We start from the raw sequence: 21,193 nt of genomic DNA on the forward strand, positions 1-21,193 counted from the left end.
CGCAATTAATGTCAACTAGAGTACTACTTAATTCTAAAGCTAGCCCGGCCGTGGGGTCACATTGCCGTAAACAATACTAATTAACATGCTCTAAGAATATTATATAACTTATGACATGTATGTCGCTCGGACAGCACACGGACGTATACGTACGTACGTGGAAGCGTATATAGCCATATAGGTATACGTGCAGGGAGTAGAGGATAATTAATACAGATATATCAGTGTGGGAATATATAGTCGTTCAACCGGTTTGTCTTGAACCTATCTATATTTTTCCAATGAATTTATAAAAGTGTCTTAGAATTTAAATGTACCAAATGGTTCAAACATGAAGAACCTAGGATTTATGGGTTTTATTCTGTTTTTCGAACCTAACCGCTTTGTTTACTGTATATATATAAACCGGGACCTATAAAGTTTAACTCGTGCTCACACTATAAAAAATTATCAAATTTGATAGAAATGTGGTGATATGATTTATTACATAGAAGAAAATATTATATAAATTTTTAATTTATATATGTCGAACCTACATATATCGTCTCTTTTCTTACCGACTGAGTTATCCATATACATTGAATAATACCTATCTATCTAGTTTGACTATAGGTAATTACTTTATAGCTACGGATAAAATTGAGTACGTACGGTTACATATTACTTAATACCCTCCGCGGTGATGTGGAGGCCAGGAGCTCATGACACCTTCAGCCTACTTCGCCTCCAACTCCGTTCATCTCGCTTGTCGAGATGTTTATTGATGTGTTTCTTTTTCCTCATTATAGAATGATGTATCCATGACTTATTGACTCTGTGTATTACTAATGTAGTATCATAGTTTATCCGTCTCATAAGCTCAGCATGAATCGACTCCGTTAAACCAATCTAATAAAAAAGTACTCCATCCGTTTTATATTATAATATTTTTAGACTTAACTAGATTAATCAGTTACATATGATCAAAAATTATTATAATATAAAACAGAAAGAAATATTTAGATTATGGAATTTGCTACGACCGCACGCGCGCTACGCCCTATATATATATAAATGGAGACGATCGCTCGACCACACACCGCTGGCTAGCTATACACAACACGAACAGTGCTGGAGTATAGCCGCCGCCGGCCAGACGTTCTAGCTAGCTTCTATTTGGTTTTGTGTGGGCGAGAGAGAGAGAGAGAAACGATGGGAACGCCGGCCGAGAACGGAGGCAGTGGCGGCGCTAGGTGGTGCGCGGTGACCGGCGGGCGCGGGTTCATGGCGAGGCACCTGGTGGCGGCGCTGCTCCGCTCCGGCGAGTGGCGGGTGCGGGTCACCGACCTGGCGCCCGCCGTCGCCATGGACGCCGCCGAGGAGGATGGGATCCTCGGCGCCGCGCTCCGCGACGGCCGCGCCGTCTACGCCGCCGCCGACGTCTGCGACATCGGCCAACTCACCCAAGGTTACCTACGGTCACCCAAGAATTTTTTGAGAATTAATATTATCTTAATAGAAAATCGTCAGCCAGGAAAAATCGTGAATATATGTATCTGTCGAACAGGTGTAGTTTGATAGGGCCCTATCAAACGGCCAACACACGACTGAAAACGGACTTCGACAGGGCTCGTCGAATTGCTGTAGTTCGATAGGGGGCCCGTCGAACTGCCCCGGTTTGACAGCCCCATGTCAAACTGCCGGCTGGATTAGCAGTCAAACGGGTGATGGGTTGTCGGACTCCCTCCGTTCGACATGACCCAGTCGAACGCCCACCGTTCGATAGACCTCTAAGTTCACGATTTCCTCCGAATGACTTCTGTTTTTGAGATTTTCCATTAAAGTAATATCAATTCTTAAAAAAGTTCACCGGCAGTACGTTTCTATACATGTGTTACTTGTTTAAATTAGGACAGATAGTGCATGTGAAAAAAATGCGACATTAATTAATTTCCATGTCGATCGATCGTTGTACCTGATTACTTTTAGATTTGTCTGGAGAGTACATATTTCTTCGATTAAACATAATATTATATTTCAACAGCTAACATCATGCATTTTGACTAATAAGCCATGGGTGTACTACTCTCACTGCAGCACGATGGGCCTATGCAAACTATCAAAAAGGCTCTATGCAGGTGGTTGCTCAGTCCACCTAGCTCCTTAATTTATTTGGGATGATAGGCGTAATCACACGCGTGTAGACCTAACCGACTACGTTGATTAAGTGGCACGGTCGGGCCTCTTAATTGGACCGCGAGCTAGCAACGGATCATCGCTCGTAAGTGGTACGACGGCCTATGATGAACCTTATTCGTGGGAGGGTGTATACCGCCCACCTGACCCCAGTCCATCTTAAGCGGTGACTGCTATTGTCCATCCTAGATGTTAGGGCGGGTGCACCTGGAAAAATTGTTTCTGTAGCGGTGTTTCCGTGTCCTAAAATATAAACATTTATAAGTTGTTTAGTATTCCCTCAATCCCAAATTAATTGTCACATAAGGTCTATGTATAAAGACAAAAAATCTATTTAATCAGCATTTAAAAGCTAGAGTTACAAATCCTCCCAAGATACATGAATGCATACAAAGCTAAAATTTACAAATCACATCAAATCTGATTGGATGGATGCATGTAAGCATTTAATGTGCGTGTGAACCAAAGGATTAGTTCGCATTCTAACTAATAGCTCTCTTTCCTTATATGATGATTAATTCCCTTATATAATGATTAATTTGAGATTTTTTCTTTTTCTCTTATATGATGAATAATTTAGGATAGAGGGAGTACATATTAAGGATAAAATAAAAGAACTTGTTCTCCCTCAAAAAATAAGAAAAAAAATCAGTCGAGGGATATTTGGTGATACCATGGGAAAACAATTGAATAGAAATAATTCATGTGATAATTAAGTTTTATTTTGAATAGTACTAATTAATTAACATCTTTATATTATAGGACAATAATTGAACCATATAAGTTCTTCCGTTTTGGAATCGAATATATGTTTAACATCACAAAGTAGTATTGTTTCATTATTTTATAATTGTGTTAATTTTATAGATAATATTATCTTCTCCCTCAATATCCATTAGCATGATTTTTAAATTGCTAAATGGTGTGTTTCATGTGAAACTTTTCTATATGGTCTGTTTGTCAAAAATATCAGATGAATTCATTATGAATTTTAAAATATTTAATTTTCAAATAATCGTATGCTAGTCATATTTCTCATTTTAAGTGAGGTTAGTCGCCTAGTTCTAACATCTAGGAACAACACGCCCAATGGCAATTTGACCTAGACAAAGCATCGTACTAAAATTATCTCACTTGTTTTATATGAATCTACACATGCATAAAAATAGTTTACTATTGTAAACGAATTTTAAGATGGCATATATAGATTCATGTGCAAAAAAGTAATAGGTTGCACATACAGATATGACGTACAAATCATATTTCCTTCGTGTTCGGTTTTTTATAGATGGTACTTGACCAATATTATTTAAACTTTAATTGCTATTATAATATATAGTTTACTTAAGTGCTCCCTTATCCCATGAACCATGATAAATCTAGACATCTTGGTTCTGTTCTTTTTTAGCTAAAGATGAAAGGATTATCTAATTTTTCTAGTAGTTTTTTAATGGTGTACATGAAAGAATTAGTGACTCTAAAGTTAATATATTTTTAGAAAGGTAAGATGATGCTTTCACTTAGAAACTTTAAAAATTTCATCGCTAATAGTTCTAGAAGCGTGTACCTAAAAATTGAGGAAAAATACAAGAATAACAAGAAAAAATAACGCAACCAGAGACATTTGCAGAAGTTATTAATTTTGGACAGATGGCATAAAATACTACTACCTCCATTTCATAATATAACATGTTTGACTTTTTTAATTGCAACGTTTGACCATTCAACTTATTCAAAAATTTAATATAAATATAAAAAATGACAACGTTTGATAATAAAGTAAGTCACAAGCAAAATAAATGATATTTCTATAATTCTTTAAATAAAATGAATTATCAAACATTATAAGAAAAAAGTCAAACATCTTACATTATGAAACGGAGGGAGTAGTACTTATACTTATACTTAGAAGGTATGTAACACCATTTGAAGTATATATGATTTTCTTAAAAAAAGACGAGTAGCCAAAATTAAAAATCTGAATATGTAGTTTCTGGTGCTATCTATAAAGTAACGGGTCAGGTATTAACAATTATGCTTGAAAGTACAATTGCCTGTCTGGTGTTATATATATATATCAAATATGGTACTGTAGTAGTTTGCTGGCTTAATTATGAATTCACTTTCAAATTTATTGATTGAAAAAATGTATTATATACAAAATAATCTGTAGTAATACAAACGGGGTTCACTACATGTCAAGCAGTTTAAATAAAACGCTGGAGGTCTAGGAGTTCACGTACACTTTCAAATCATCATTTTTTCTGCTTTGAAAGACACTCAAATTGCATATATATATATATAGACTAAGCCATACCATTGCATTAATATTACATTGAAATTTTGGTTCAATTTCATGATACAATACAAATAAAATATTGTTACATCTAATTCAAAAACAGCATCATTTCCTAGCCAAATTCACATACACCATCCAAGCCATAAAGTTGAAATAGAACTTCATAATAGATGTAGGAAAACATGGTTATAACCTTAGGTAGTCAAATCCACGAACAAACTTGACTTCAAAACTTCTCCCTATATTATTTGCAAACAGAAAATAATTATGAATAAAACTTTTATATATGTTCTTAGCAATCTAAAATTCAAATCTATAAAATGAACTTTGATTAAAAAAACCCTCAAAATTAACTCTAAAATTAAGGTTAAAAATTCAAATTTTGGGTTATATGCACAGCCCAAAGTCAAAAGATGGAGAAATGTCAGGTTGGGAAATAAGTGGTCAGGCTGGAATGACGATATAAATGTGAACACAAGTTATAAGAGCAGGTACAATAGCAGACTATAAGCTAGCTATAAACATATTTTAAGGAGATAAGAGAGAAGGGAGAAGGACAGTGAACTATAGATTTGTAGTTAGCTGTAACACAAGCTGACTCAATGTGTGTATGACAAGTGGGATATGGGATAGTACATGTTTTGTAGCTAGCTCTTGTATGAATTGACTAATTGACTAGAGATAAATTGAAGCTAATAGTTAGCTATACTACTGAACTTGCTTAAGTGGACAGCTCAGTGGATCGTCTGCTATTACTAGTATTACTAGAGAACCCGCTATCACCAATGGGTGTAAACAATCATTTATAACGGTCCTAATGAACTGTTGCTAAATTTGGTAATGGTGTGGGCACGTTCGGCAGTGGATATAGGTTATCCGGAGCCGAAAATATAGTACTTCATCCGTCTTCATTTGCTTGTCATTGTTGACCATTACTATTTTAACTCTGACCATTAATAAAAATTAGACGATCAGTTGATGATTAGTGGAGGTTGTACTGTTGTATATTTATGTGTCATACATCACAAATATAACATATTTTTCGATATATATAATATTTTTTCAAAGAAAGACAAATGGTAAAAGTTCCCAGATGAACGGTAACAAGTGTCAATTATTTGAAACCGGGGGGAGTAATAGGTTAGTACATGATTAATTAATTATTAGTTATAAAAAATTAAAAATAGATTAATATGATTTTTTTAAATCAACTTTACTATAGAAATTTTTTTTTAAAAATGCGTCGCTTAGCAGTTCGGAAAACGTGTGCATGAAAAATGAGAGAATCTATGATAGTAAAGGGGTGAAAGAACTCAGCCTACAGCAGCTGAACGACCGATACTGATATTCCTGATCTGTAACACGGTTCACCGTTATGAGCCATCACTGGTTCAAAGGATTAGACCCCCAAAAAATAGCAAAACAATGTGCATCGAGCATCCAGATGGTCCGTCGCTGATGCACTCCATCACTCATCGTGGGACAAAACCGAAATCCTACGTAGATTTTTTTTATGCAGGTACACAAGAAAAATCTAGATGAAGTACAAAGTAAAATTATTCTTATTATTGTCATGTTTACAGATACATAAGAGCAATGTAAGGGGAAAATGAAGAGCAAGGTACAGATCATAACAGCTGCCAATTTCTAGAGCAAAAAAGAACAAATATTAAGAGAGATGAGGTTACAAGGAGCAGAATAAGTTAGATAGAGTTTTAGGCTCACTTTCTATTTATCTTTGATATAAAATTTTAGATGGGTTTTTATGAGGACTCCAATGGCTTTAACAGGCTAGATTCATCCCTGATATTGAAGATAAAGACCATGCGTTCATGCACTAAACCCACTAAATTTCCTGTCCTATCTCACCTTAAGTTCGACCTCCCCTGGCAAGGATGTAAGGGAGCTCCAACTTCCTCTAGCTGGAGTATGACAGTTGTCCCAAATGGCAAAACTGCAAGAGCTCTCGTCTCTAGTGGCTTTGATGTTGGTGGAGCTTGGTCCAGGCTAATGTACAAGACTGGATTGAGATTGACATTTAGCATGGTAGTTACAGTGACTCAAGATAATAGGTAGATGGGATGAGGCAGGGGAATAGCAAATGCACAATGGGTGCACGTGCCGGGTGTGATTGTGCGTGGGATAGTTGGGTGGAGACATAATTTTTATTATTATAGTTAGGTATCTGAGTCAAGAAAGCCAAGAGCATCTCATGAGCAAACAATAATTATCCAGGTATCCACATATCTAGATGGCTACCACACTATACAGAATAACCTGATAAATTTGAAATTTATTGGAAATTTTGATAGAGACTCCAATTTACGTAGATACCTATACATTACAAGAGCTTGACTCGTTTTGCTTATGACCTATAGATGGGCTAAGGCTTGCTTCATTAGGCATTTGAGCCAAGGCGACCCCAAGTTGGGTCTTGAACCTAGACTAAATTTCCAATACTACTAGCCCACTCCCCTCAAACCGTGTGCCACATCGACCATATCAATGGACAATAACTAGTACTAAGTGGCAATTTATTCTCCACCGTAATCAACAACAGTATGTTGAAAGTTGTATGTGTCTATTTATATTCTATACAAGGGTTTCTTTGTAATATAATGATGGCCTATGTTCAATTTTATACTATGATATACTTTATAGGGGCATATATATTATTTATAACTTATATTATAACTACAAGTTTAGTATTGAAAATCTATCTTTTATTCCATGTAGTTTTTCAAGGGGTAGATGCCGTTTTTCACACAGCGGCTGCAAACCCAGACATCAACAACTTCCAACTACATTACAAGGTCAATGTCGAAGGTACGAGAAATCATTCATATATCTTGGACAAGAAGAGCATATGATCTCATTTTTTGCATGCATCCAAATAGTGCTTGTAAAGAATGCAACAAACAATTGGTATATGAGTGTGTCACCTTGAAGATTGAAAAATCCTTTTGGCATGCAATAATATGATAACAAAGTTATTATAACCCCCTATATATGTTAGAGGAAGTTTGTGTGGGGGAATGTTGAAAGAACATTAAGGCGTGTGGACTTGGAATAGTATGAATAGAATGGGCATGTTGTCAATATCGACATTGTGTGCCATATCCTTTAGAAAAGCTTGAGTGGTATGGCCAATGTTGATGATAATTAATACTATAAAGTTGCCAACAATAAGGTTCATCAGGTCATTGTTATCATATCTATGAGGCAGAGTGTAACACCTCAGCCCGTTTAAAGCCTGTTAGTAGTGTGTGTGGCCCATGTGGCCCAGAAGTAGAAGTGAAGTAGTGGTTTAGTAAAACCTTGGAAGTTTAGGTGGTTGAGGGCCTGCTTATAAGCCTTGGTGCTCCAACCATGGTATCCCCGGGTTAACCCTTTTACACGAAGCGAGGATGAAAGTGTAAGCGGGATACCTTGTGAACGTGGGTCCGCTCAACGTGTAGAGCGGACTAATGCGGATTTTGAAGACAGGATGTTACACAGAGGTCTCTGCCTCGCAATTGTCACCAATACCATATGGTTGTGAAATGAACATACTTAAGGCTTTGGCCATGTATATATGTGTGTACTACCTTAGCCCCAAATTTGCACGACCCACTCTACATCACTGAATGGGCCCAGGTTCACATGCCACCACACAAACACTTTTGTTCTCGCTCTACATAAAAGGGTTAAATAAGAGGTGTTGTGATTGAAATACACTGGATATATAAGCTAGCCTAACCCTATATAGACTTTCCCTAGGGTACTGTTCTGACCAAACAAGCCCTTGGGACTAATACACCTAAATTGGAACTACTCCCTCTGTTTTATAATGTATTGCAATGTTTGATCATTTGTCTTATTCAAAATATTATGGAAATATCATTTATTTTGCTTGTGGCTTACTTTATTATCAAAAGAACTTTAAGCACAACTTGTCATTTTTTATATTTGTACTAAATTTTTGAATAAGACGAATGGTCAAACGTTGCAATAAAAAAAGTCAAACATCTTACATTATGAAATAGAGATAGTAGAAGACTATGAATGCAATGAAGTATTATAATAGAGGGACAACTTGACTACCTCAAATGTGGCAAGCTTTTATATTGAGTAATTACACATACTAAGGGGTGAGTGAAAGGTGGCATAAATTCTTGCGGAGATAGAGGTGCATTACAATGATGTTGGGAGCAGTTGAGATGTACAATCTCGAAAGCTAATATTTAGGTGTTCTTAAAATTTAGTAGGTACACTATATGGTTTGATGCCAAAATTTTGGAAAAGTTACTCAACCATTTTATTTAACCATTCCCACAATATTGGCATTAAAAAAATTTACACTGAACCAATTAAATAAGCCTTTAATCATATTTTGGTTACCAATATTTTTGGTATAGTGGGCTTGGATAACCTAACCAACCCATAACTATATATGGTTTCATGGATACTATATATACAAAAATATGGAATAATTAACCAAGATTTGACTCATAATGGATAGAAAGTGATCCAAGTTCACAAAACATGAGATAAACCCAAATAAGATATTTTTAAATAAGAAACATTCCTGTGAGTTAGTTTTTGATATTTAACATCTTTTGAATCAAGTAAAAATTTTATGAAGATAACAAAGTCACCTACATCACGTAGTCAAGGTGTCCAAGGTAGAACATGATTATTTTTAGTTAATACGCATACACCTTGTTTGGTTTTGATTTAGGGACAGATGTTATCTTTTATATTTCTTAAAAGAGTTTTTTTGTGTTAGTACACAGGGACAAAGAATGTTATTAATGCTTGTGTGAAGTGCAATGTTAAAAGGTTGATACACACTAGTTCCAGTGGTGTTGTATTTGATGGAATTCATGGCCTTTTTGATATAGATGAATCAGTGCCATACCCGGACACGGTATTACCTTATGATCGAATACATATTGTGTTTATTTTGGTTGCTCAAGCTACACACTCATGTAGTCATAGTTTCTTGTGCAATTAGAAATCACATTTCTTTATTGTAGCCATTGGTACACAAAATGAAAATGGTTGACACCCCCACATTGTGAAATGCTTGCTCAATTTCTTAATTAAATAAATGTAAAAAAATATGTGGTTGTGTATGCCTTATTACCTCTCTATCGTTTAGCTTATTTTTCATTAGCTAATTTGTAAAAGTTCCAAAATTTTGTATGAGAATATTTATGCCAAGCAACAAAGAAAGGTGTGATAATGTTATATGATGGCAAAAGAAAATAGTAAGATGATGACCACTGCATAGAACAAATCAATGACTATTTCATTACCATAATATAATTGCCAGAAGTATAATGAATGAAACTTGTATTTTTTTCCATATATTTACATGAGCATATATATAGATATTTTTACTTTTAACTATAAGCCTTAATTTTCTAGATGATTAATTATTTAAGCTATACTTTTATCATTCACTCTATAGAAAAAAAGGCATAACGGAATGTTGGTGCATCTAACCATTTGTTTTTTTCTTAATTTTAGTTTCCTGATGCATATGCACAAAGTAAGGCAGAAGCAGAGAAGTTAGTTACAAAAGCCAATGGAAAATATGAGCTGATGACTTGTTCCATACGTCCTGGTTCCATTTTTGGGCCTGGCGGTGTCATGGTACCATATTTACGTTCCTATGGGAGAATGATGGTAAGTTGTCTAGTACATATCTACTACTATAGGTCAAAACACTAAAGATTATGGTACTGACAATAGGTTTATAATACTACTTGTCACTCAACATAATGTTGTGATATTCAAATGATTGCATATACATCATTTGAAATACTGATTTTTGCAAGTCCTCAAAGCACATGAATTCAACTTGTGCATCAATGTTCGGTTTGATAGAAAATTGCACATGTGTAGGCAATCCAGGAGACGTAAGCACTTTAATTAAATTAAGATGCACACAATTTATTTAGTCATACATGCCAGAATTGTTGTACAATGTTTCCTACTAAGCTATGAAGCATATGAATGATGATCACAAACTAGTTAATCAATCCTTTGTAAGAAAATAACTAAATGACTACTACTACAACTAATGTATAGTTAAAATAATTATATTCACCCCATTCCACGATATGAAATTTTTTAGTATTGCTTAGATTAATATGGATGCCAATGAATTTAGATACATTGATTAGTGGGTCTATTTAGCCAATGTTGGAAATTCTTACACAATGGAATGGAGGGAGTAACATAAATATTAAAGTGTTTGAAACAAAGTTATATAGTTTTTGTATATACATAATTGTTGTGATAATCAAACGTTCAGTAAATCAACAAATTGAAGCCAACATGCATACCAAAAAATTCAGGTTCCATTAAATATCAAGCCATACAGAATCATGCTAGGAGTCATCTACACATGCATATAAAGCTTTGGAAACCCACACAATAAGTGGCATTCTTCAAAATATAAGTATATATGCACATTTTGTCCACAAATATACCCATGGAAGACAAATATACCCACGGAATAATCACGGTAAACTTTGGGTCTATTGCAAATTAGTGAAATAAAAACTCAAGTAGAAAGTAAGAGATATTACAAGAGAGTGAACATATCATGGATTGTCATTTTAATAGCCTTTATTTACAGAAAATAACAAGATAGGATCCTATATACACATACACACACTATAATATATGGGAAGAGTTATTTTGTAAGAAATTAAAAAATAATACGGTGTTTGCCAGGTTAAAATTATGCTAATTAAATATTGTCTCCATGGTTGCCTTATTGGTTATTTGTTTTCTTTTCCCTATACATATAAAGGGTAAAATCCTACTTAAATTTTTCTTATAGAATGTACTAGAGGGATTAACATACTACAGATAAGGTTATTACTACTTGCCCATATATTACATATTGCTATAACCACCAGTTCCACAAATAAAGGACAACTAAACTACTACAAATTCATGAGTATCGCATTGATTCACTATTCATATACAATAGGGGCTATATACACAGATAGGTTAATACCATACATAGTTCGACTTGGGTAAATAAAGCCAAGTATCCTGTGGCTAAGAACGTAAACCTAGTCGGGCGTTAATATATATAGCTAAAAAGGAAGCGGAAGTCGAATATGTCTTGATATATGACCCTTGTAACCATACCCTCAATATATAGGCAAAATTTGCTACAGGACATCGAAAAAACGTATAATTAGCCGGTGGACACCGTAAGATCACGAATTTGCTGTAGGGCACCATAAAAATATGGTAATTAGCTGGTAGACACTCCAGCCATTATTTTATTAATTTTGAAGTATTTTTTTTAAAAAAACGAGATTGCCCTTGGTGGCCAGGTCGTCTCCACCCTCACCGCGGTTGGGTCTCTGCGGCCGCCGCCTACTCAATCACCCTGTAGGCTAGGTTGCGGCGTCGAGACCGACTGGGTCTGGTTCGACTGGACCCAGTCGGCATAACGGGTTGGCCACCAAGGGCAATCTCGTTATTTTTAAATTTTTTGACTTTGAAATTAATAAAATAATGGCTAGAGTAATTACCACATTTTGTGGTGCTCTGCAGCAAATTCGTGATCTTACGATGTCCACCAGCTAATTACACATTTTTTCGATGTCCTGTAGTAAATTTTGCCCAATATATAAGAGGAGATATGAGATGCCTCGAGGACACCACATACGTTGGAATACAGTCCAACATGAGTAGGGTATTACTTTGTATTTGAAGGCCCAAACTTATATAAACTCCTTGTTTTGTAGGCACCATGTATCTTTCAATCTTGTTTCTACCCCTTTATGTATTGATGATACAAAACATTGACTCGTGGTAATAGTTTTTAGGACGTGAGAACCAACATGCAAAGGAAAGAGGTGCACATTTGTGATAAATAATTTCGCTTACTGTAGAAGGGCTCACATGTAGGTAATATTGTTTTAACTTGTGTGATGATAATAGTTTTCTGGTTGTCATATTGACTAATCAACCCACGTGCCGCAATGCATGTCAAAAAATATAAAAAAATAAACCTATAATACTTAATTCATATAATTCAGGAATTATATATTTTCTGAAAACCAACTAGAGTGAAGATTAAGTGGGATCGCTATCACCATTACCCTATATAATTCAAGAATTCTATATTTTTCAGAAACCAACTAGAGTGAAGATTAGGTGGGATCGCTATCACCATTGGCCAACTCTATATAGTACAGATAGATATATAGAAACTTCTAATGCAAAGGAAAAGTTTATTATATCTTTATACAAAAATGATTTTTTATGTATAGGTTGTTATAAGATGGCACGAATCTTGATAGTTTGCTAAGGACAAATTTGTCAGGCATGCTTATATCATAAACTATGATCACCTTAGTTTCATAAGGTAAATTCGCATGATACACAAGGGTAAGGTGTTCTACTAATCAAAACATGTTAGACATGAGTACCGATATAGTGATAACTAGTGACGACCTTGCTTTTGTTTCTTTATGTTTATCTAAAAATAGATCGCAGAATGTTATTTGGCATATAGCACCAAATCTAGGATGAGAATGTAGGCAAGGCGCTATCAGTACGATAGTGCTTACAAACCTCAATCGCATATTAGGGTGATGGTTTTTAATCTTGTGCTTAAGGGCTACCAACACTCAAACTATTCTTCGTGTGGTGGTAATATTCTACCTGATTGCATACAACAACTCATGCATCTTCATTGTCCATGTTGTTCAGTACTTTGCATTATTGTCTTGTATGAGATGGTGGCTCCCCTCCCTCCACCTGAAGGGCTCAACCTAACTATCCAGATAGATAAATATAAAAATAGGTCATGATTTCAGTGAGATTATTGACTAAATAAGGTGTAACACCCTATCTCATTTGTAGCCTATAGTGTGGTGTAATTAGGCCTAACTAGTCTATAAGTGTAATAATGGGTGGTTTAATACACCTTTGAAGTTTAGCTGTGAGTCTTGCCTCTTCAACTATGGTACCTAGGGCTAATTGCTTCTCCAAGAACTAAGGGTGAAAGAATAGATGCAGTACTAAATGGAAGTGAGCCTACTTAGAGCATCCCCAACAGCTCATCTAAATTTGGTCCTCTATATCTTAGTTTGGATGGTCATCTAAAACAGTTTCATCCTCTATATATTTGTGTGCTTCAGCAGATCATCCATATTATAGCATCTATATTCTAGTTTATTATATTTAATTGATACATGTAACTATCATGCATTTGTTTTATGCTTTATAGTGACCAAAGTGGGGACATTTGAGTTTTAGATGATGGAGAGAGAACATCTAAATATAGATGTTCTCTCTCCTGATATAGAGGACATCTAAAAATATAGGATGAAATAGATGTTCTGTTGGAGCACTATTTTTATCCTCCATCCTCTATTTTTAGGATAGATGATGAGATAGAAAAGCTATTGGGGATGCTCTTAGTGTGTAGCATGAACTAATGAAAAGGAAACACCAATATGGCACTTGAATGATCTACAACATTAAAAAATATTAATAGGTGGATGCAATAAATAGATAGAGGAGAATGAAAGTCAAAAAACAAGTAGTAGGAGTATTGTCAAGTTATAGAGGGTATTGCAATAAACAGATAGATAAGAATGAAAAAAAAGAGAGAATGCCTTACATATTGATCATTTAATAAACTATTAGTGGCAAGTGTTAAGAGTAGTTCTATTTTATTAATAATAACAAGTATCACTATATATATAGAGAGAGGGTAGCACTAATATGTGCACTCCCTTAATTAGTATAAGCTAATCTATACCCCTCCCTTGTAAGGCTTCCCAAGGCCATCCCACCTCACACCGTCTTTCCAAGGCCTAAAACTCACCCTCACCTCATTCAAAGGCTGGTTAAAGGGTTCTTCTCATGGGTCAACCCTCTTATGGGCTTCCTCCCATATCTACCTAAGTCCATCCCTCATGTTCGCAGGAATTTGCAGTAACAATGTCGAAACATTCTATGAGGGATCTACTTTTTAAAGCACTTTTTTCTAACAATGCTATGACAATATGTTTTTAAAAAATAATATATGAGGTGAGAGATAAAGTTATTTAAAATTTGACATCTTAAGAAATGTCTATAGGTTTTGTATTAGTATATACTAATGCTATGACAATAGCTATAATAAGCTGTTCTAAGCGGGTGCACATATTAGTTTTGCTGGTGTTACTGTAGCTATTGTCATAGCATTAGTAAATATGAATACAAATCCTATAGAGCTTTCTTAAGATTTCAAATTTTAAATAACTTTATTTCTCACCTTATATATTATCTTTTAAAAACGTTTTTATCATACTGTTAGAAAAAATTCTTTAAAAAGTAGATCCCTCATGGATATGTTTTGATGACGTTACTGTAAATTAGCTATCGTGTTACCGTATTTTTTTCTTCGTGTTACTACACAATTCGTGTGAGCACGAGGGATGGACTTAGGTAGACATGGGAGGAAGTCCATAAGGGGATTGATCCATGAGAGAAACCCTTTGACTAGCCTTTGAATAAGGTGGGGTGAGTTTTGGGCCTTGAAAAGAGATTGGGAGGTGGGATGGGCCTTGGAAGGCCTTAGAAGGGAGGGGGTATAAATTAGCTTATACTAAGGGGTACACATATTAGTGTTGCTCTTTCTCTTTATCAACATTACTTCATTACACCTGATGAGATATATATATACCAAATTAACCTGATGATATATATCACATTACCAACATTACTTCGTTACACCTAAAAAATCATTTCATGTGGCATGGACAAGAGAAATTTTCAATAATTGATTTAACATATGAATATAAGATTTAAATAAACAGTGCATAAATATTTCTCAAACAAGTATTGATAACCTTGAAACACATAATGGGTGTGCATACTATATTATTACTAAAATGACACATTTAGAAATCAAGAGAGGTAATTAATGGCTAAGGTCATGTATAATAATAATAATGATAACATTGTTAACATAATGTTATTGCTACACCCTGAATATGTGTTTTAAATATGTATTCATATTGTTAATTGTTATTGAAAACTTAACTAAATTTAATATAGAACATCACACAAACACATTTCATAAAGATGTCACCAAAAAGAATCACTTGATACTTTGATTACTAGTCATTAGATTAGGAAGCTAGTAAAAGTTGAAATAAATGTTATATGTCTGATACAAAAGAGCGAAGGCTATTACAAGAAAGGGAAAAAAATACCAATCAATAAATCAAGGGATTCCATGACAAGCCCACAGCACATTTTCCTCTCGGGACTCTTCCATTGGTCAGGTCATTAGGGACAGAGCAAAGAATAAAGAAACGCAATGACAACATAACTGAGAATGTGATTTGCTTTTAGCACTTTAGTCCTAGAATAAATTTTATATTACAAATTGACCCTCGGCTATGTTTGGGAATAGTTCTTCAAATTCACATAATTACAAGGTTATTGTAAACATAATAAATTCTACAAGATTAGTTAAAAATGATTATTCTAGATAATTATATAGTACTCAAAAATTTGTATCCATACAAAATGTATATTCATGTTACTAATTTATTTTCTATCAATTGATGAGGCATATACGTTTACAACCACATCATGCAAGAGATATAAGTGTACAACCACATCATACACATTTAGAACATATTCTTATAGTAAATTGTGCATTTTTATAGTATTTTTTTCCAACCACATCATGCACATAATATAGAAAATTTCATAACACAACATAGTTACATATGATAAAATTCACAATTTTAAAATAATCCAAGTAAATAATTGAATCTAATGATACATATCAAAATAAAATTCATTTCTATCATAGCTAGATTTCCAGCCAAATACTTCTCTAGAAACATATTCAAATATGTGAAATAAATTCAAATGAGCAAAAACAAAACGATATATGAAATCTATAGGACGAGGATGGGTCTTGCGGCAGTGAAGATGGCGCCAAGGTTGTGGCTCAGACAGCAACAAAAAAGATGATTAAGATCACACATATAGGAAGAGGGGATAATGGTGAAAATAAATGTCCTTGCCATTACCCTCACCATTTTCTTAAGCCAAATGACAATTTTGCATTTTACATTATAAGCCTATTTACAGTATTGCTACAAATGACACATTCAGAATTTTTTGGTAAATTGTAATAACAATCTATGTTACAAATCAAAATGAGTCTCATAGCTGCACTTGCTACAAAGTATGTTCTGCAAACACTTATTTAAGCTAATTAAACATCATGTAATAGAGAAAGGTTATAGTTGCGCAAATGCATGAATTAATAAACTAGTGTGCATTATCTTTCATCCCTAATCTCTCCAATCATCCAACTGACCCAGTAGTGAATCCACCTCTGCATCAAATTGGAATAAAAAATCACATACTTCTTCAGATGAACATGACCTAATACATGCATATATAATAATATTTAATATTTCTTGTTGAATTATTAATGTTTCTTCTTTGCAATAAACTAACGGAAGGGCATTGGAACTATGTCTTCTTATAGGTTATTATTGGCAATGGAAAGAATTGTGATGATTTTGTATATGTCGAAAATGTGGTACACGGCCACATTTGTGCTGAGAAAACTCTTTCCACTCAAGAGGGTTCAAGGATTTGTGGAGGAAAGGTATTTTCTCTTATTGAATGGCATCAGATTCAATAAACATAAATTCTCATAGTGTATTTATCTTTTCTCTAGGCTTACTTCATCACTAATAGTGTATTTATCGTTTCGCAGGCTTACTTCATCACTAATATGGAGCCTATGAATCTTTGGGACTTTATTTTTATGTTTTTGGAAGAACTTGGATATAAAAGGTGATGAATACTTTGGATTCTCCACATAATACAAAGTATAATTTTAGCTTGTAAAATATTTTGTTGGTCATGATGTTTTGTTGCAGAAAATTTAAAATAAGAATTCCTTTAGCTATTATCAAACCAATAGCACATATAATAGAGTGGAGCTACAACAAAGTGTTTCATGTATATGGAATGCATCAACCCAAACTATTGACACCTGCAAGATTGAAGTATATATCACTAGATAGGACATTTAGTTGCAGAAAGGCTGTTGAACAACTAGGCTACAAGCCACTTGTGTCACTCAAGGTAAGTATAAATATTTAATATGTAATATTATTATTTTTGTAACTCTTTATTATTTTTATTTTAAATGTTAAAAAGTTTGTAAACTTGTACTACAGGATGGCATAAAGATAACTATCAATAGTGCGATTGGTCCAAATATCTAGATTTGTATTGGAGGCAAGGTACATGATCTTTGCTTTCCTTTCTCAAACACAAAACATGTATTTTAAATATTTGTTTATGTATTACAATACACTATAACATGTAACATCACCCAATCTATCATACTCAATTGTTCAAATAAACAATGTGGAATATAGTTTCCTACGTTAATAAATAAATGAGAGTGAGAGGGCGGCCATAATATCTTTTATGGTTGACCCCGAACCTACATTGACTGTGTTGAACCCTAGCCACATTGATGTCTTTCCCTAGCCACTGCCCGTTTGTTCATGTGATAGTACAATTGTTGGTTGTCATCATTGTCTCAACAGCGGTCACCACTAGTGTGTTTAGCCATGCCAACTCAATATTTTTTAATCATGTATGTTGCTAGTTGATTCCTGTTGATCTAGTGGAATGCTCGATTGTTGGTATGTAGTCATCCTTGCTTGCCACGTTAGTTACTTCTCTGTTTGTTGCTGCTAGACTATAGGAACTAAAAGGAAAAGGTAGAAAAGGACGGAAGAAGGCAAGATGAAGAGGTGGAAAATTTAGAATTCCTATTTTTGTGATTTTATCACAATTTTGTGGTTCACGCTGCTAGTATAATTTATTATTATCCTCTAATTTCATAAATATTAAAAATAAATAATTTATTTTTGGGTGGTTTTAATAAAATTTTACTATTCAGGTTTAAACTTTTCTTTGAAATTTTGTTCAAGTCTTGTTGTCCAAGTAAAGCTTGTAGGTATTTCATTATCTTCCTAATGATTACAATTTTGTTCAATAATCACCAAATTAGTGTTGTTGACAATGTTGGAAAATTGGTTTTGTAATGTTGATTTTTGCATAATAAAATGTTGCATATGATTTATATCGATTTTTAAATGTATTTATTTTCTATATTTTGTTAAGTGGTCAAAATCTTATATTTAAAACAGTAAGATCATTGGCTTTTAGCCATTAATAAAAAAATCTTAGATTTTTAGTTTTAGAATTGTATCGAGTTATTAGAGTTGGTATCTGTGTTCTATCCATGTGTTATTTGGAACTAGATTTTTTAGTGTTATTTGGTTCTTTATGTTGTATTACTTCCTACCAACAGCATAACCCCTATCGGGGTAAGTGCATGATGAACTAATTGTGTATAATGACAAGATTGTTTGCTCCACTTATTTTATTTGTATCACATATTTAGCTGGTTGTGTGTGGTTTCATGATATTCATGTTCCAAGTAATCTTAATGTTTTAAGATGATTATTGACGTATCGATAATCTATGTTTAAGATTGTTGATTCTTGTTTTGGTTAAATAATTAAACCTCCATGTTGGTCATGGATGTGCACTTTGGTTTTATCGTTAAATAATTTCAGTTGCACGCTTAGTATGGATGTTCAGCTTGGTGTTTATATGGCTAAGCACTAGGTTATGTTTACTTAGCCTTATGGTAAATACTAAGGATGTTTTATATATGATTGTCTATGATGAAAACTCTTATTTCAATTCAAGATTATTCAAGATGGAAATTATTATTCAATAAACTCGTGTTTTTGTTTCAATGAAAGAAATATTTCTTTTTGTGTTAGAAAAGAATATTTTTATTTAGTCTTTATTTTCCAATTTTTGACTATTTTCTAGTTCCATATTTTATTTTTTGAGTATGTTTATGCTCACGATTGTCTTCTATTTGGTTTCTAGGTACAAGTGACATCCACATGCAAGGGTGGGAAGAAGAACTATATTGTCACCACACTTCAAACATTTAAATAAAACTAGTTTCATGACAATACAATTGCTATCTTGTGTTAATCTTATTGTGTTCGTTTTGGATATTCATTTTAGGTTGTTTGCGATGTCATGTTCATGGATCATATGTGGTTTGTTATTCCTATTTGTAGTAGATGTACATAAAACAAGAAAGGTTATGTCAAAATATTATTCAAATTTAGAATTGATGGAACACTACATGTAGGTAAGTAGATACTAGGAATGTTATACCACTAATTATTATGTTTTAAAGTAGGTGAGAATACTAGTTATGAATAAGTGTAAGAAGCTATACATAGGTGTTTTAAAAAAATCACGCCTAGTGAGGAAATCAAATAAGGGATTTAAGTGCACATTGTGTCTAGAAACATAAGAACATAATGCTAACTTATCCATTTCTACAATAGAAGGTTAGTTTAACTAGACCCATGAATGCATGCATCATTAATAACACCCTTGGTTTATGAACATCCCTCTCAAATATCGTGGCCCCTAAATAAGATATTCTCCATCATGGTAAATAATATTTTTTAAATTTTTACGAGGTATATTTTTCTATGCAAATTATTGCAAGCTACATTTTCACGCCCGGAATTTAGTTCAGTTACACTTTCTGGTTTTATATATTGCTTGCTAAGATGAACATGGGTGGTTAGTTCTTCCTGGCCTAACCATTCGCTAGTATGAGCGGAGTATAATTGGCAGGATCCTAGTGGGCTATTAGTTGAAGTATAACATTTAGGTGTTTGACATAAATATGATGGAGTCGACAAGCAAGTCTTTATAAAATCTTTATAGAAGTCATCTTAGGTTGTATAGGTGATGTGAGGATTTATTTTTTATATATTTCATGTTGCTTAGGTTTATTGCATAAACTTCTAGCTGTATTTGACATATACGAGTTGATAAAAAACCTGAAAAAGTCAGATAAGCCAATAAATCAAACTTAAATACAACCTAGTATGCACACATACAAAAGATGGATTACTACATCTGCTAAGCAAAATTTAAACATAATCATGATTGAGTGAACTACCCAATAAGAGAAACAGTTAGCGAACGACTACGACGCCTATGAACCAGTTACATATTTTAATTTAATTAATTGCAAATAAAATTTAACTATGCTTGTAAGATAAGATGATGCATCACGGGGCTTCATGGATAATCTAGTGTTGCATCTCTATTCTACTCGCTTATATGACACGGAATTCAGTCAAGCTATTCACCTAATGTGTCTGATCATTTGATTTGTGACAATGACTTCTCTGTAAATCGGATGAAACTTCAAAATAGTTATGGTTGTTAACCTAGTGATTTACGAGATTTGTTCTCACTTTAATAAGAGCATCAACGTGCATTGGTTCAACTTTAGATGATCTCATGAGCTGATCCAATCTATTCTAAGTCATCACAAGGATTTTGATCTAAGAGGTAGTTAAATTTAACCTATAAGGATGCTTCAACTACTACTACCTCTAGGAAAGTTTATACATATATATAATTATTGGTTGTGGTGCCTCGTTACTAAGGTTTTTACTCAAAAGTTTTAATGTCAACCATTTTAACCATAGGAGTTAATTGCTAAAAGATATTTGTGCAAAAAGTTTTAAAATTTATGGGTTTTCGCTTTGCACACAATACAAGATAACATAAAGTATATTTTATTAA

General features: G+C 33.8%; 1 protein-coding gene across 1 annotated transcript; it reads left to right on the forward strand.

The window, feature by feature from the left end:
• The first annotated feature begins 1,116 nt into the window (after positions 1–1,116).
• Positions 1,117–20,290, forward strand: LOC102711055 (3beta-hydroxysteroid-dehydrogenase/decarboxylase-like). Its single transcript, XM_006651420.3, has 9 exons — positions 1,117–1,447; positions 7,211–7,300; positions 9,250–9,383; positions 9,989–10,147; positions 17,007–17,129; positions 17,241–17,320; positions 17,407–17,614; positions 17,710–17,775; positions 19,454–20,290. The coding sequence occupies exons 1-8, from the start codon at positions 1,192–1,194 to the stop codon at positions 17,755–17,757; spliced, it is 1,098 nt and encodes a 365-aa protein (XP_006651483.2). The 5' UTR covers positions 1,117–1,191; the 3' UTR covers positions 17,758–17,775; positions 19,454–20,290.
• Positions 20,291–21,193: the final 903 nt, after the last annotated feature.

Source organism: Oryza brachyantha, chromosome 3 (genome assembly GCF_000231095.2).
Source record: "Oryza brachyantha chromosome 3, ObraRS2, whole genome shotgun sequence".
NCBI classification, from domain to species: Eukaryota; Viridiplantae; Streptophyta; class Magnoliopsida; order Poales; family Poaceae; genus Oryza; species Oryza brachyantha.

Bases quoted from the DNA above. Each gene is read 5' to 3' on its own strand.
- LOC102711055 (XM_006651420.3), top strand. From the start codon at position 1,192: ATGGGAACGCCGGCCGAGAACGGAGGCAGTGGCGGCGCTAGGTGGTGC. The intron at 10,148-17,006 runs GTAAGTTGTCTA...GTCTTCTTATAG, and splicing joins GTTCCTATGGGAGAATGATG to GTTATTATTGGCAATGGAAA. The intron at 17,321-17,406 runs GTGATGAATACT...GTTTTGTTGCAG, and splicing joins GAAGAACTTGGATATAAAAG to AAAATTTAAAATAAGAATTC.